The following is a 15,244-nucleotide window of genomic DNA, read 5'->3' on the forward strand; positions in this document are numbered from 1 at the left end:
TGCTCTTGTAGCTAGTTACGATCACTCTCTAACTCACACATACAGCACTGGTCTTCTACAGAGCCAGCCTTGCAGAATAGCCCCTGTTTGTTTGGAAGTGTCCAACCTGTCAAACCCACATGTCATGCACTGCTGTCTGACACGCACAAATGAACACATCTCATCTGTGCTGGTGCCGCTTCTGCTTTCCATATAGTGCCTCAAATGTGAAGGAAAGGAGAGGAGACGAAGGAGGGAAGGATAGAGGGTTAAGAGCAAGAAAACTCCAGAGATCTCAGGTTTTGTCCCTAACGTCAGTCAGTCTTGTTGTACCGGAAACGCTGCTGTCGCTTCTGTCGGAGCTTAAAAAACGTCCTCTGCTGTACGGCCGGAGTCAGATAAAATTCAAAGCACAGCTGGGGGGAGGCACAGGACACTGTAGCTCGCTGGTTGCTATGGTTTTTGGTATGCTGTTAGTTCCTGAAGGCAAACTAAAGCTAAAATGCAGCCAAACAGCAAAACAACTATGGCTGTATTCTGTATGAATGTAAGCCAGATTGTCATACTAATTAAGCATTTGAAAATATAAATATATATTTTTTCTTCATTCAAAAAATGACAGTCAGCGTATAAACTGTTAACAGAGTCAAATTCAGTGCGAAAGGGGAAAAGAAGCTCTTTCCAGCCATAGGCAAATCATCTATGTGTCATGTATACAGTAATAGGGGGATAAATAATTTAAAAAACCAGCCTAAGGCCAAATCAGCTGTGCTGCTAACACTCGCTCTAAAATCGATGTTCTGGGAGGAAAAAGGCGTTACACTTTAGTCAGTTTGTCCTGGCCACTGAAATGACTATGTCACTTCTGCTGGAGTAGAAAAGTGCACGGATTAACATGATGAAGAGATGAGAGAGAAGGGAGTGAGAGCAAGGGAGGATAACAGTAGGAAGAAAGAAAGACAGAAAGAAAGAAAGAAAGAAAGAAAGAAAGAAAGAGAGAGAGAGAGAGAGAGAGAGACAGAAAGAGAGAGAGAGAGAGAGAGACAGAGAGAGAGACAGAAAGAGAGAGAGAGAGAGAGAGAGAGAGAGAGAGAGAGACAGAGAGAGAGACAGAGAGAGAGAGAGAGAGAGGCGTTCACACATAGAGAAAGTGGCTGATGAGGGTTCTGGTTCCAGGAATAGCAGATGCTTCTACTCAGCGTGAAGCTGTAGCTGTAGGAGTAGTTTAGTTTGGGCATTCCTGTGGCTGTCTCACTACTTCTCAGAGGTTAAGCACCACTATCTCTTTGTGCCCTGTGTGACGCATTAACTTCATCATGCATAGTTGAGAGTCTTGGAAGAGGAGGAAAAAGAAACATAGAGAGACATATTAAGCCCAAGAGCTGCAAAGGATTGAAAGAGAAAAAAAGGCAAACAGTGTTTAGATTAGAACTTGAATGGTAGCATGTGGTATGATGAAAATTAAAAGTTTTCTTTGTCCTGATCTTGAGGAGAGGAGTGCTTTGGAGGTGGCCAATGTTCAAGGCTAGCGTCTTGTCAACGAAAGCTTGCTGGTTCGATTCCCCTGGTCTGCATGTCGAAGTGTCCTTGGGCAAGATACTGATCCCCAAACTGCTCCTGATGTGCTGGCCGGCACCTTGCATGGCAGCCACCACCATCAGTGTGTGAGTGTATGTATGAATTACTGTAAGTATCATTGGACCAAAGCATCTGCTAAGTGCCCTAAAATGTAAATGTAAAAATGTAAATGCTTTTAAAAAGGGGAGTGACGTCAGTTGTAAACCAAGAATGTCTAGTATTTCGTCTTATTGTCAAGAACATATTTATCACAGAAATACCCTGACAAATTATGATGTTATTTTAGAGCTACGGCACTCACCCCTTGTGGGGCGACACATTTACAGGATTCCCATCATGCTTTTAATAACTTAAAATGGCCAAATAATACTTCCCCCCTGATCTTTCTGGCTCTGGTGCAGTTGTTCAGGTGGGAGCATAATGGAATGCTTGGTACTTTGAGTCTGGACTGGAGCGCCTTTGCTCACGCCTTTCTGTCATTTTTCTGAAGCAGAGCCATGGGACCAGCTCTGATAGCTAGGCAGCTAATGTCAACACTGGACCATGGAGAGTCATTAGGGATAATGTGGCGCTGCCCAGTGCCCGGGACTCTGCTCCATAAAAACAGGTGGTCCCAGGGTCGCCCCTCCCTCCTCTACCCCTCACCTCCTCCACTTAGCATACCTTATGGCTCTGTCCCTCCCCTTGCCTCGTTCTCCAGCTTGCCCTCCACCATTACCTCAGCACACACGGGAAAGGTTATTTGGACAATTGGTGGTGATTAGCTCTTGATTTGGCTCATTCTGTGTGTTTGATCAGACCGAGGCGAAAGCCAGTGCGTGTGAGGGCGCAGCTGCGGCTTGGCCATGACTGGAATTGGGTGAGGAGAACCAGAGGGAGAAGGAGGGGAAGGGAGGGAGCAGATGAGAAGGAGGTAGGGTTGAAGAGGGAGAAGAGGAGGAGCAAGAGAGTAGGGGGTTGCAGGGACCTCTAGGGTCCTTTGCTTTCTTGGCAGTTTGAGTTATGGAGTTGGGCTGCCGGCAGAGAAAATGTGAGCTGCTTTATTCCTGTTATTCCAGGTGTGGGCCCTCGTAAAGGAAAAAAAAGAAAGAAATCCTTCTCATTCTTCCTTTCAACCTTTCATCCAACAACCTGCTTCCATCCTCTCTGTGCCCCTCCTGGGTGGTGGACTGCAAACTAGAAAAATGTGGGTGCAGCCTAATCGCTGGCTGGTGAATCGGGTTATAAAGTCTGCTTGTTTGGGGGCTGTGCTGGCTGGATTGGATGTGCTGGCTGTACCAATCTTTGGGTTGGATGGGGTGGGTGTAGGGCTTAGGGTTGGCCCAGTGCCTCAACCTGGCTGGTTAGGCCAAGGAATTTTTCTCACAGTAACGGCTGTTCTGTCCATCCCTCCATCCCTTCATCCATCCATCCTTCCACTCACAGAGCCAGCCAGGCAAGTAGGAAGGCCTCTCACTATCTGGGTGTTGAGCCAACAAATCCCCACTCCACTCCTTTGGCCTCTCCTATACGCCCATATATCAGGCTGACGGCTGCGGAGAACCCGACATCCAGCCAGCTGAATAAAAAAGAGATTAAGCACCCACCCGAATCCATTTAATTACTCGTTCAACAGCTCTTGGCATGTAACTCCAACCGCTGTGAGAACTTTGGTGTTCTTCAGTCTTTACTTTTGCTCCCAGTGACCACAGGGATGTTGACGGAGGTGGTTGGTCACAAGAGAAGCCTTCACCTTGGTAACTCAAAAGATTTCATATTTACTTGTTGTGACTGCATGTTTGTGCGTTCAATATTTAAGGCTTCGTTGGTGTGTAAAGGTGGGGGGTGGAAGCCAGATGACCCACTCTGTATTGACAATGACATCACAACTGAGGACATCTGTATAACTCCTGCAAATGGCCTTTTTAGGGGTAGTTTATATTCTTCAGTTAGACAAATATAGTGATGTATTGTCAGATCAATTCCTTATTGGCTTATGTATTGACTGTTGCCAAGTTGCTGTATCATGACACTATTTTTTATCTTGGGCAACAAATTGTATCGTATTGTGAGTTACTCTGTGATTCCTACCCCTAATGAAGTAAAGTTAGCATTTGAAAGTCAGAATTCATCAAACAGAACAAAAAAAAATGTCTAACATCAGTGCAATATACCCACTAAGCAGAGAAGAATAACTTCATGTTGATACAAGGCTTAAACAATATCTTTGTTAATTCATGTGGTGTCGGACGAATTAGTTCTGAACTGGGAAAATTAATGTGAACAATTATACTCAATGTCACAAATGCAGAACTACAAGAAAAAGAAACAGGACCATTTGAGGACCATGTAAATACAGTGTTAACCCTCCTATGGCACACTAGTGAAGCATATGTCTGCATTATATGAAACAAATAGTAATAATCTTGTTTTCCCTTATTTTAGAGCAGAGATTTCTGTATTGAATCAGTAGATCACATATTGAGGATAGGAAATAGTCTTGACACTGACCAAAATGATCGAACAGCCAACTGATATACGATGATGGATTTGATATCTGATGTGTCTCTTGAAATCTAGAAATTCAAACTTATGCACTTCTGTATTTTTAAGAGAAAACTGTGAACTTTGGGAAGGCTGTGAGGCCTCGATGGGGGTTACTTGAATTTGACAGGATCTTGGCAATAAGGCATGACAGTTCACAAGGACGGGTTACAACTGCAGTAGACGGCATTTATTTTTTTGGCATCTCTTTGCGGTGTGGTACAGCCTCCAATCAGCAGCTACGATATGGCCTGTTGTCAAGAATGCATCAGTTTGGCGGCAGCTTGTTTGCTTTTGAGATAGTGGTGAACCAGGGCGGCAAGAGTTGCTTTTCAATGTGTGTGACACAACAAAGAACCGGCTTTGATTTGTCTCATGGCCAGCGCTCACACAGATTTGTGCAAGAGTACGTGCACGAGGGCATGTTTGCATTCACACACAGCAAGGCTTGAGAAAGCTATCAAGCCCACGATATACCGATGATGAGAAATTGCTCAGCAAGCTTATGTGACTGAAACGTTTGTACTTATTTTTTTGTAAAACCACAGTGCCACATTTAGCCCCATCAGGGAGAGCTGAAGGGGCTGAGTGGCTAGAGGGGGACTGGGCATGTGGGAAAAACCTGAGGGGAACCCAGGGTGCTGCAGACTGCACAACAGTCGCATGACCTTTTCTAGAATGCTGCCACCCGCCTGCCACTGAAACACGGTCTGGCTAATTAAAGTTTCAGGGGCATTGGATTTTCACTGGCACAGCACACCTCGGGCAACCTTGGGGGCTCTTAGGCAGGCGATACACACAGAGGGGAAGGATGGGAGATATAAGAAGAGAGAGAGAAAGGAGCTCCGGAAACAGCTGAACAAGAGGACAGCCACTAGAGGACAGCACGGCAGATCCAAGCAATAACAGACAAAGTCAGTGGCTTTTCCATAACACACAGGAGAAAGGCTATATATTAGAATGCAAATCTACAATCACAAACATGCACACTACTGGGGTATTTTACATAAGCTCCAACATGGTTTGCCCTTCCAAATAGTTATGCTCAAAATATTCAAGATCATATGGAATTAGAAATGAAATTGAAACTGTCCAACTCCGTACAACTGGCTGAATGCGAGAGCTAAGCGAGAGATATGCAATGTCAAAATGCTGAGTGCTTTTCCAAATCTTATCAGGCCGCCTCTCTGGCTAATGGAATTTTGATGGGTCAGTATCAAGAATAAATGCATGACTTATGACACGCTACCGGGAGCATTACCAAATATACTGGACAGCATGTTCCTGTCTCCAAAGGATCACTGAATAATTGGCCGCGTTTGACCAGGACATTTCTGGAAATATGGCCAAGAAAAGGTTATGCAACCAGACAGACTTGCTCATGGCCTGTATTTCACAATCTGCTGGCCTTGTCTCCATTAATGATCTTGACCCCCTTTTCACCATTTTAGAAGTGAAAGGGCCTAATGGAGCTGAACAAAGCTGCTTGTGTGTGAGTGTGTGTGAGAGACAGAGACACAGAGAGAAAGAAAGCCCCTGTGACTGTTTGTTACAACTTGATGAGGTCTTGGTCTGTGATTCCTGGGGGAGGTGGTCCAATCTAAGCTTTATTAGGCCTTATTGAGCAGTGCACAGGCAGGTGTGTGTGTGTGTGTGTCTTCTCTATCAAGAACATTTGGGAGAGCTTTATGAGTACCATTGTGTGTGTGTCCCTAAAATACACACGGTTGGTAGCAGTTTAATGGGGTGTGCAGGGTACTGTGCATGGACCGTCATTCATGCCTGTGATTTTCTTCACAGACATGAACTTATTTGTTTGATCAGTTTGACATTTAAGAGCTTTTACATTGTCATTTGTGTACATGTGTATGTTCAATGCCTGTTTACCAAGATGACAACTGTGGGGTTTAACTTTGCAGCAGCCTCTCAATATCTGTAATATTGAGGCGGTAATATTTAGGGCACATTAAATAAAAACTGATGCATCGTCACAATAAGCTCTCTTAAATACACAGCCTCACCCATACTCGACCACGTTTTTCTGGTCGATATATTGGCTGACATTTTTTGCAATGATTCCTCGAACATTGTCTTACACTTGTGTCGAAGGTACGTAACAGAGGCAGAATATTTTAAAGTTTATTATCTACATTAACACACTGAAACAGTAAACTTCACTGTGAATTTAATAATTAGAAATTATCCTAAGCATCGATTTTCTGCATTGTAGTGCAGGAAAAAGAAGCATTTTGATATAGTTAAAGCATGGAGCTTTCATGATTTACTAATAGGCGCCCCCTGTGGACAAGAATGGTATGAGCAACATCACCTCCTGAGATGGTGAAGCACACTAACACCTTTGTGACACGGAATCCTTTAGCTTAGAGATTCTGTTGCTGATTAATAGCAATTTTATTGAGCTGAAGTTGAAGTTATAGAGATTTCCTGGTAATATTATGGCTTCCCTATAATAAGCCAACAGCAAGATATAGCATGTTTGCAAGGCTAACATAAAATTGGTCATCCTCAACACTCTGCCATAAAGAATAGTAACAATGTTTCAAATTTAGTAATTATGTATTACTATATGAAAATAGCCAATCTTCTTGCTGATGTCTTGTTTGCGTATGAAGGTCAAAATCAGTCTTAAATCGATTATGTTTCATAACCACTTAAATTTTCCTTGTAGAACATTTAAGCTAGTGATTGATTAAGTACGGAGAGTAAAAATTAGCCAGTTTTGGGCTGGCGAGCTGACTACAACTGGTGGACAGATGGACTCACTTGACATTTGACCTGGCTGTTTGCCTCATGGTAAGATGCCCATCAGCTACAGCTGCTGTACATCCTTTAGTGTTCTTAAAAATGTAAACTGGCTTTCAAGCTTGTCTAAGTGGAACATCCTCTACTTAACATATCTCTTATGTCCCCGTCCATTGGCTATTTATTCAGTTAGTTGCTTAAATATGATCTTGTTGTAGTTATTGAGACTGGGGGACAATTTTTTATTTGCATTAAACATATTCTTTTCATTTTCAGCTTGAGACTTTTTTTTTTCTCAGTAAATACTTTCAAAGATGACAGATTAAATTAGTGCCTCTATATATTCAGAATGGATTTGACTTTTCACCCATAATGGTTATTAATGACATCGACTTTCCAAGAGAGGCAATCGTTTCTTGAAGAACTGACGTGGAACATATAGAAAGATTAATATGGAAACCAAATCAAGTTTCCACATTAAATACATTTAGAGTGGAATGATGTTTATTTAGGCTATAGTCACATAATGAGCTGTGAGTTGGAGTAATATATAGAGGCAACTGAACATTACATACAGCCATGAGAAGTACAACAGGGCCAAGTACACCCCGCAGCGGCATTGGCAAGTGTGACAGAGAAACCTCTGTATTTAATGGTAATTGTTCCGAGTACTCACGGTTGGCAGAGTTTGATGAGGTCCTGGTCGGTGGTCCCAGGTGGCAGGCCTCGGATATACAGGTTGGTCTTACTCAGCTGCTCCGCCCCTCCCTGGCTGCAGCTGTTGGTGCTCGGGCTGGGAGGAGCCATGGGATGAGGGGGTGGAGCATAGGGCTGCTGGGAAAAGAGATGAGAAGCGAGAAAGAAATTTAATACGACAGCAAAAAAAAAATAGGTGTGGGATGATAAGTGAAAGAGTTAAACAAAAACACTGAGAGGCAATGGGTGAAAAAGGAAAAAGCGTGCGTATTTTGAGACAATAGAATAAAGTGTGAGAGGGAGTGGGAAAAATATATCTTTTGAAGAGAACAGCAGGCACTATCAGTTCAATGTCACAGCAATTACGTGAGTAGACATTTTAGAGCGGCTGTGATACTGAGAGGATGAGATCAGGGTCACATAAAGATGAAAAAAATGCAATGCAGCAGCAGAAATTAATGAATATAAACTCAAGAAGTCACACATCTAACCTCAGTCTCAGATAATAAGAACACATTGCAGGGAAAACATATTCACATAGAGAAAAAAAAGCTCTGCACAATGTCAGGAAAAAAAAGCTTTTCAGTTGAGGTGACACACAGCTACTGTATATCCCTACATACTCTTATTTCATTTTTTCCCCAATTTTCATCAGCAGTAAATTGTATCATAAGCCTTTACTCAGTGCGCAGGGCTTTGTCCTTCACATTTTACTGAAATCAGGACTGCAATTTTTTTCTACATTTTTTTTCTTTTAAATTCAAAGTCAACATTTCACCCAAAGGGACTCTGTGAAATTAGGAGTTCCAGTAGCGTATAACAGTTTTAAATGATGGCAACTTCCTGCTTACTATTCATAACCTCAAAACCAATCTCGGTACACTGTAAAACAATTTACACCTCCGAGGGTGTGATATCTTGATGCAGAAATCCTCTCCAGCTATTTAATAAACATATCAATATGAAGGTCTTTTTTTCAGTATAATCTCTGTCTTCCAAGATGTATTCAAAATGTATTAAATATCTGAGTTGCTCCCTTTCTTCTTCACCCTCTCTCCCTCCTCCACTGCTCTCCTCATGTGTCTGTTGTGCTGTTAGTGTAGATTTATGGTATAGGAGTCAGGGCCCCCTGCTCACAGCCCATTTATATCTCTATTGCAGGGACACTGCACATAGTGACAGAAAGAGAGAACCGGGGCCCTGTGGGCATGAGCGCAGAGAGAGAAACAGACGAAGAAGAGTGAGCAAGGAGGGAAGAGAGAGAGAAAATGATGCACACCGCAATAAAGTAAGTGAGTGATGGATGAAAGAGAGAAGAAAAAGTGGTCAGAGAAAGAGAAGGACATGACTAAATACCACCACCAGCTCCAGTTAACCACATTAACCCCTTGTCCTCCCCAGAGAGAACTGCAGGACCCCATACCATGCTGGAAAAGCTCTCACACACACACACACACACACACACACACACACACACACACACACACACACACACACACACACACACACACACAGTTTAACACGCACACACACAACATTAGCCCTCCAATCCGCCCCACACGTTAGTGGCGGCTGCCGAAGCATGGCTGATTTGATGCGCTATTTTAAGCATGTGTGCCATGCCAGCGTGTTGCCTCCCACTCCTCAGACAAAGAGCCGGGGTCCCTGGAGCGTGAAGAGGGAGCCACGTCCATCAATGGACGGCCAATTACCACGCTGAGCTAAGTGGAACTGATGGGCAGCCACTTGCTGTGCTGGACACACACACACACAGACACTGTACATAGGTCTATTTTTGTGCAAACACACACAGAAACACCTTTTTCACATAGAAGGCCAAAACAGCCATGAGTGCTTAACTGTTTTAAGTCCTTAAGGGCAACACACACTCTTCAGGTCTCAGGTCAAGTAGCAAGTCCTGTCCTTGTCCATATCAGGTCACAAGTCTCCACATGAAAATCCAAAGTTATACCAAAAGTATTTCTTTCTATGATGACCACGGAAGCAGCATCCAAGCATTTTTATCAATGATGTTTTTGTTTTCCTTTCGAAGAGCAGGCCTAACAGTTAAGGATGCCTAATGTGTGGCTACCCAAGGCCTGTTGCTGTTATAATATTTATTTATATTGCTTTGGATTTTGAAAAGATCAGAGCTGGAGATTTAGGGGCCACGGCTGTGGCTAAGATGTCAACTACAAACCATAACCTCTGTGGTGTGAACCCGGCCAGCACCTGCTGCAACTCCCCTCGCTGCCCTCTCTTCACTCTTGCTTTGTAACAAAGGCATAGCATTTTCCAACAAGAGTTAAATGTATTATTCATCAGGTCTTAAGCCTAAGGTTGGCATTTTTTGTGACTGAAGTCTGACTCAAGTCATGGTGACACAACTTTGATGAGTGGGTAAACACATCCACAAATCAGATGGTACAGTTCAGATGTTTTCAAGCAGGGTTATATGAGGTTCTTATCAGTAGTCAGTGTATAAACCTACAGATATTGGTCTGCATGTCCCGAGTTTTGAGACGCAGTGGGAGCAATGGAGGAAGCTATTCTCCACTGCTGTGGACAGGGGTGACAGCAAAACCGATATTAGCCACCTAAAAAAAATTAGACAGCCCTTTTAATCGGTGAAGTGAAGATGTTACTTCCATCTACGCTCTCTCAAAATAAACCAGACTCCTTTGACAAAAACATTAATTTTACCCTGCAGAACACCGAAGTTGCTGGTCTACCTCTGCTTTGATTGGTTGGTTGGTTGTCGTGTTATTGTTTGACTTTGGTGTTGTAAATGGTAAGCTCAGGTAAATCATCGAGACACAACAACACATACAAACAAATCAATCAGAATCTGATTGCTTAGGAGAGAGCAATGTACCATCTGTGGTTCCCTGTCATAAAGAGCTGTCATACGGCAAGGTAACACATTAAAAAAAAAAAAAAACTAAATATAGCATACTCTCTTTGATTATTTTTGGTTGATCAAACACTTTTCCGTCCCAGCACTAAAGGGCTTCGCTTCCTGCACAGGTATTCCTGTTGCCTCTTCAAACTGCGGGTTGTACCGACTGCTGTCTACTGTAGGAAGGCATCAGCCCTCCTCAGAACACCTGAACTGTTCCTTTAACCCCCTAACCCAAACTGTTCCTTTAACCCCCTCTTCCAGCACATTGTGTCTCATACTGCTTTGGTTGTCTTGGTTACGCAAACGAAAAAAAAAAAAAAAAAAAAAAATTGCAGAACTCCAGTCACTCACATTTTCATGCAGCGGCCGGCGTATAGAAGAATCTTAATCTCTCGGGAACTCCATGGGAGTTATTTTCTCCCACTCAAAGTCACTGGAATGTGCACAGCTGCAGTTCAAGCCTCAACTTTGAGGCTTTCACCTTACATCCCCCTCTTCTTGCCTCTTCTGTTTTTTCTTTTTACCAAGTCCACTCCAGCTTAAATTACACTCACAGTACTTAACATACTGTGTGACACGTACAAATTCACCGGCACAAACAGGAGACACTGCACAGAGTTGCTGTCAGCACTGAAGGTTAATTGAAAGGCTCTTTCTCTTTCTCGGGCTTTCTTTCTTTGTTTTAGCCCTTCAGTAATACACACAGCCCTCCTCCTCCTCCTCCTCCTTCTCCTCCCCCTCCTCCTCCTCCTCCTCCTCCTCCTTCTCCCTGGGCTCCAGGCTTGGCTTGCATCCTGGGCTTTGGAATTCGTGTGTCCCGCCCTATCGATTTGCTTTCATTTTTTAAGGTCAGAAGCTGAAATCTTACACAATGAGGCATGGAGGGTCAAAACTAGCCCATTACTTACAGCGTTGGGCGAGAAGGCAGAGAGCAAAGTTATCCGAGGGGAGAGAAAAAAAAAAAGCTGTAAGAGTCCCAAGGGATGAAGAATGGAATGGGTGCCGAAGGTCTCGAAGGAATGACGACTGTTGGGTGGATGGGACGGGGTGAGTGGGTTTAATGTTGGATTCATTGAGACCTAATGTTGGGGGGGTTTTTTTGTTTTTTTTTTTTGTTTTTTATAGGGAGGCAGTCTCAACTCTTGTAATCTTGAGGAGTACAGTTTAAGATAAGCAAAATGGACAAGTAGTGCCAAAAGAGGAGGCTCCTCAAATGTGTACTCTATGTACTATATATGCGTTGGGAGCAATATGTGACCTTGCACAAGCGTGGGAGTGATATTAGCAAGCACACATTGGCTGTTTCTTCAACACACCAGCACACACATGTTTACACATTCCCACCAAAAAACGCTTCCCCCTTCTTTATTTTAAATCAAATTTCTCTCTTGAATTCCTCTGGTCGCCCCACTGCAGGTTAATAACCAGGCTTGTTTCTCTTTTCCGGACGCCTCTGTGACTGCTGTTTACCCTCAGCCTGTCAGTCTGTAGGATCCGGCTTCTCAAATACATAATAAATAGGGGCCTCGTGTGTCAGGACAATGAGGATTGAATGCAGCACTTGACAAAGGAAAAGAGGAAAGGAGATGTAAGATTGAGGGGAACGGGAGCAACAGACAAAAGGAGCAAAAAGATAGAAAGAGTTAAAAAGAGGAATTGGAGGAGAAGTGTGTGTGTGTGGGGGGGGATAGCTGGTTATGACACTTCAAAAACCTCCAGGTGGTAAATGAGAAAGACCTCCATTCTCCCTCCTCCCTATCCAGCTGTGACAAGCCGCTACAGAGGCTTACTGGGGATTTCAATTTGCCGCACTGTATTTTAGACGGGCGGGATGGTTTACACAGGCCCAATTTACCGAGCCAGCCGTGCAGGGGGGTTCACAGCCTCTGTGACATGCCAGGGAATGTTTATGAGTGTATTAAGTGAGGATGATAAATCTAGCGTACGTTACATAGGCTGAGGGCACACAGCGCTGCACTGTATATTCACACACCCACACAAGGACAACACATATTTTTATTTTACAGACCACAGCTAGCCCTCTCTGTCAGCAGGAGTAATATGTAGACCTGAACCTACAGCGTACATTGTTATTTACACGGTCACGTACTGTGCAGGCCAACACAGCATCCATGCACAGTATGAAATCTCAATGCATCGTACATGCACGAATGTAACCTTACTTGTACTGCATATGATTGTTATGTGTCTCCAAAACATAAACTCTTCCGAAGCTAGCAGCCCCATTTCAGCATTGTGACAATGCCATTTTTTCAAATAATTAGATTTTGTTGGGAGCAGGAGAAGGACAAAGGACAGAATGACAATAGATTCCCTTTTTCTCCATCCTCCATGACTGAATTTAAAACCAGATGTTACGTAGCTCCCTCGCACAAGTTTAAAATATGTGCGAACTGGACAACGAGAGGGTAGTTATAACAATAACAACATAAATAAGGCTACAGCCCTTCGATGTACTAGTTGGATAGAATGAATTATGTAATGTTTTGGAGAGAATTTAACATGAATTACATCTGTTTTGTTTCTTTGTTTGTGTGTCAGTTGGTTGGTGGGGTTGTCAACAGGATTACACAGAAAGTACAGAGCGGATTTCCAGGAAATTTGGATGCTGGTTGGGTCCCAGCCCAGAATAGACCCCATTAACTTTTGTATAAAGAGACTGATCCTGGATTGTTTTCTCACTTTGGTTATATTCTCAGGTAACAATTCATGAATCCTGATGAAAAAGATGAGATGCATTTAGGTCACTAGTGTCTATGAATGAGTACAATTTGATGCAGATCCAAATCAAGATCTGAATCTAGCAGATTTAATATTGTTTATATGATTTTAGGTTAGACTTGAAAGAATTAAAGGGGACTGTTGACCCTCAGCGAAGGTATACACTCTACTGCTTATTTTTAGGTTTGCTAATGAAATATGACGAATCCTGGAAAGTCAGTATTCCCTTTTTTCCATGTTGATATCCAAGTTTTATCTAAAGATAAGGAGTTTCCCTTACTTGTACAAAAAAATGTGAAAACGTACTATGTGAGGACAAACAGAGAGGAGGGCAGCCACAGCAGTAATTGGAATGAAAGCAGGGATGTGGCTTCCCTCCCTTCCTCCCTGCACTCTGCAGGGCAGGGCTGCGACTGGAGGAGAGGCGGCTGTGCACCACCGTGGTAATTGGCCCTGATTTATAGGAGGCCAGAGCAGTCAGCGAGAGCGGGCTCAACACTGGCAAGAGGCCAGACAAGGCCACGCTGTCAATATCAGTAAACCAACCCAACCCGCCCGAACCCCCACGGCCAGGACGCCACTACTGCAGATCAGCTGTCACAATGCAGGAGGGTGCAGATGTGTGTGAGCGCTAGGTTCATGTGCGCATTTCCCGTCCTGTGTGTTCCTGTATTTGTGTGTTTGCGTTCTGTGAGTCACTCGAGTCAGACACACACAAGAAAACCTGCCATGAAAAATGACAAGCCGTCTCCTTAAATTGAAGAAAAAAGCCTCTCAGCTCATCCTCCATTAATTCATGCTGGCAAAGTCTCTGCAAAGACTCTTAAAGACAAGCATAGTCCCAGAGGCATCCCTTCCAAACTGCCAGAACTAACAGCTAGCTCGGCGGTTGGCTGCATTCACAGCAGCCTCTAAGCACGAAAGGCACACAAATCCCCCATCCATCCTGGATAGCTGCTTCGAAACCTTTAGCCCTTAAACACGTGTTTTCGAGAACCGCCGCCGCATCTCAATGTCGAGAGAAGAGGGAGGGACACTGAAAGACAGAAGGAAGCAAGCTATTGCCTGTTCTCCTTTTTGCCTCTCGGTTTCACGCCTCGCTCTCTTTCTCTCTTTGTCTACGTCTGTCGAGGTAAACCCACAGCCAGAGGAGTGAATAGCAAATCATCCCCAACTCACCTGGGAATGCAGCGCTGCTGATGCTACAGCCAAATGTATCCTAATAGGGAAGACCGAGAGCTCTCTGTTTTGGGGGGCCGCGGAGGAGAGAAGGGGGATGAGAGAAAAGAAAAACGATAGACAGAGATGCAGTTACAGGTATGACGAGGTTGAAGCTAAAGCCTGAGAGAACAGCCAGACCAGAAAGCCAGGAGGAAAAAGGGAAAAAAGAAGTAAATACAGGAGAAAGGAGCGAATGAGAAAAAGACAATAAAGTACAGTAGTCATTTTGTGTCTCTGGGCTTCGACCAGCCTGCGGGCCTTCTTCCTCAGTAAAAATACAAAGCCCTAGGATCTGGGGCGGTGGTAAGCCAACACTGCTGTGGACAATGACGCAGGGGGCTAATTTTAAATATGCTGATTTGTCCATCTCCAGTAACTCTCAAAGCAGGAGATGGAGCTCTTTCTCTCTCCCTGTTTCTCTCTCTTAATACACACTGCCCGATTCTCTGTAACTCCCTCTCTTATTTCTTCTCCCTCCCACCACTGGATCCCTTTCCCTCTCACTTTCTCTTTGGGGCAGATAAGAGCGGGATGTTGTCTTTAGTGTCAGGACCCATGTGTCTGGATACAGAGCCCCGGAGTTAAAATAAGGGCTGTATCTTTACCACGGGGGCAGAGATAGGATGCATACATACTGTATTATCTGACAGAGGGGACAAGAGCTATGGAGGTAAACAAGGCGTGCTTTATGTAGCATCACTGTTTAAAAACACTGAGTCATCTGTTTTAGCTGCAAGGGAGGGTGACATAATGGGACAAATTGTTTTAGGACTAAATGCATCATTTTACTACGAGAAATAAATCATAAAGGGTGCATTTATGTCAGTAAATGATATAGCT

General features: G+C 43.8%; 1 protein-coding gene across 9 annotated transcripts in view; it reads right to left on the reverse strand.

Annotated features, from left to right (window-relative positions):
* Positions 1-15,244, reverse strand: part of rbms3 (RNA binding motif, single stranded interacting protein) — a 282,075-nt gene that overhangs the window by 148,335 nt on the left and 118,496 nt on the right. For 6 of the 9 annotated variants that reach the window (XM_037092868.1, XM_037092866.1, XM_037092872.1 and 3 more), the window contains one exon: positions 7,520-7,677. In XM_037092868.1, the coding sequence (XP_036948763.1) occupies positions 7,520-7,677 (158 nt within the window). Of the gene's footprint in view, positions 1-7,519; positions 7,678-10,030; positions 10,195-15,244 lie in introns of those variants that run through there. The other 3 variants (XM_037092870.1, XM_037092874.1, XM_037092875.1) reach the window with 2 other exon arrangements.

This window comes from Acanthopagrus latus, chromosome 3 (assembly GCF_904848185.1).
Source record: "Acanthopagrus latus isolate v.2019 chromosome 3, fAcaLat1.1, whole genome shotgun sequence".
NCBI lineage: Eukaryota > Metazoa > Chordata > Actinopteri > Spariformes > Sparidae > Acanthopagrus > Acanthopagrus latus.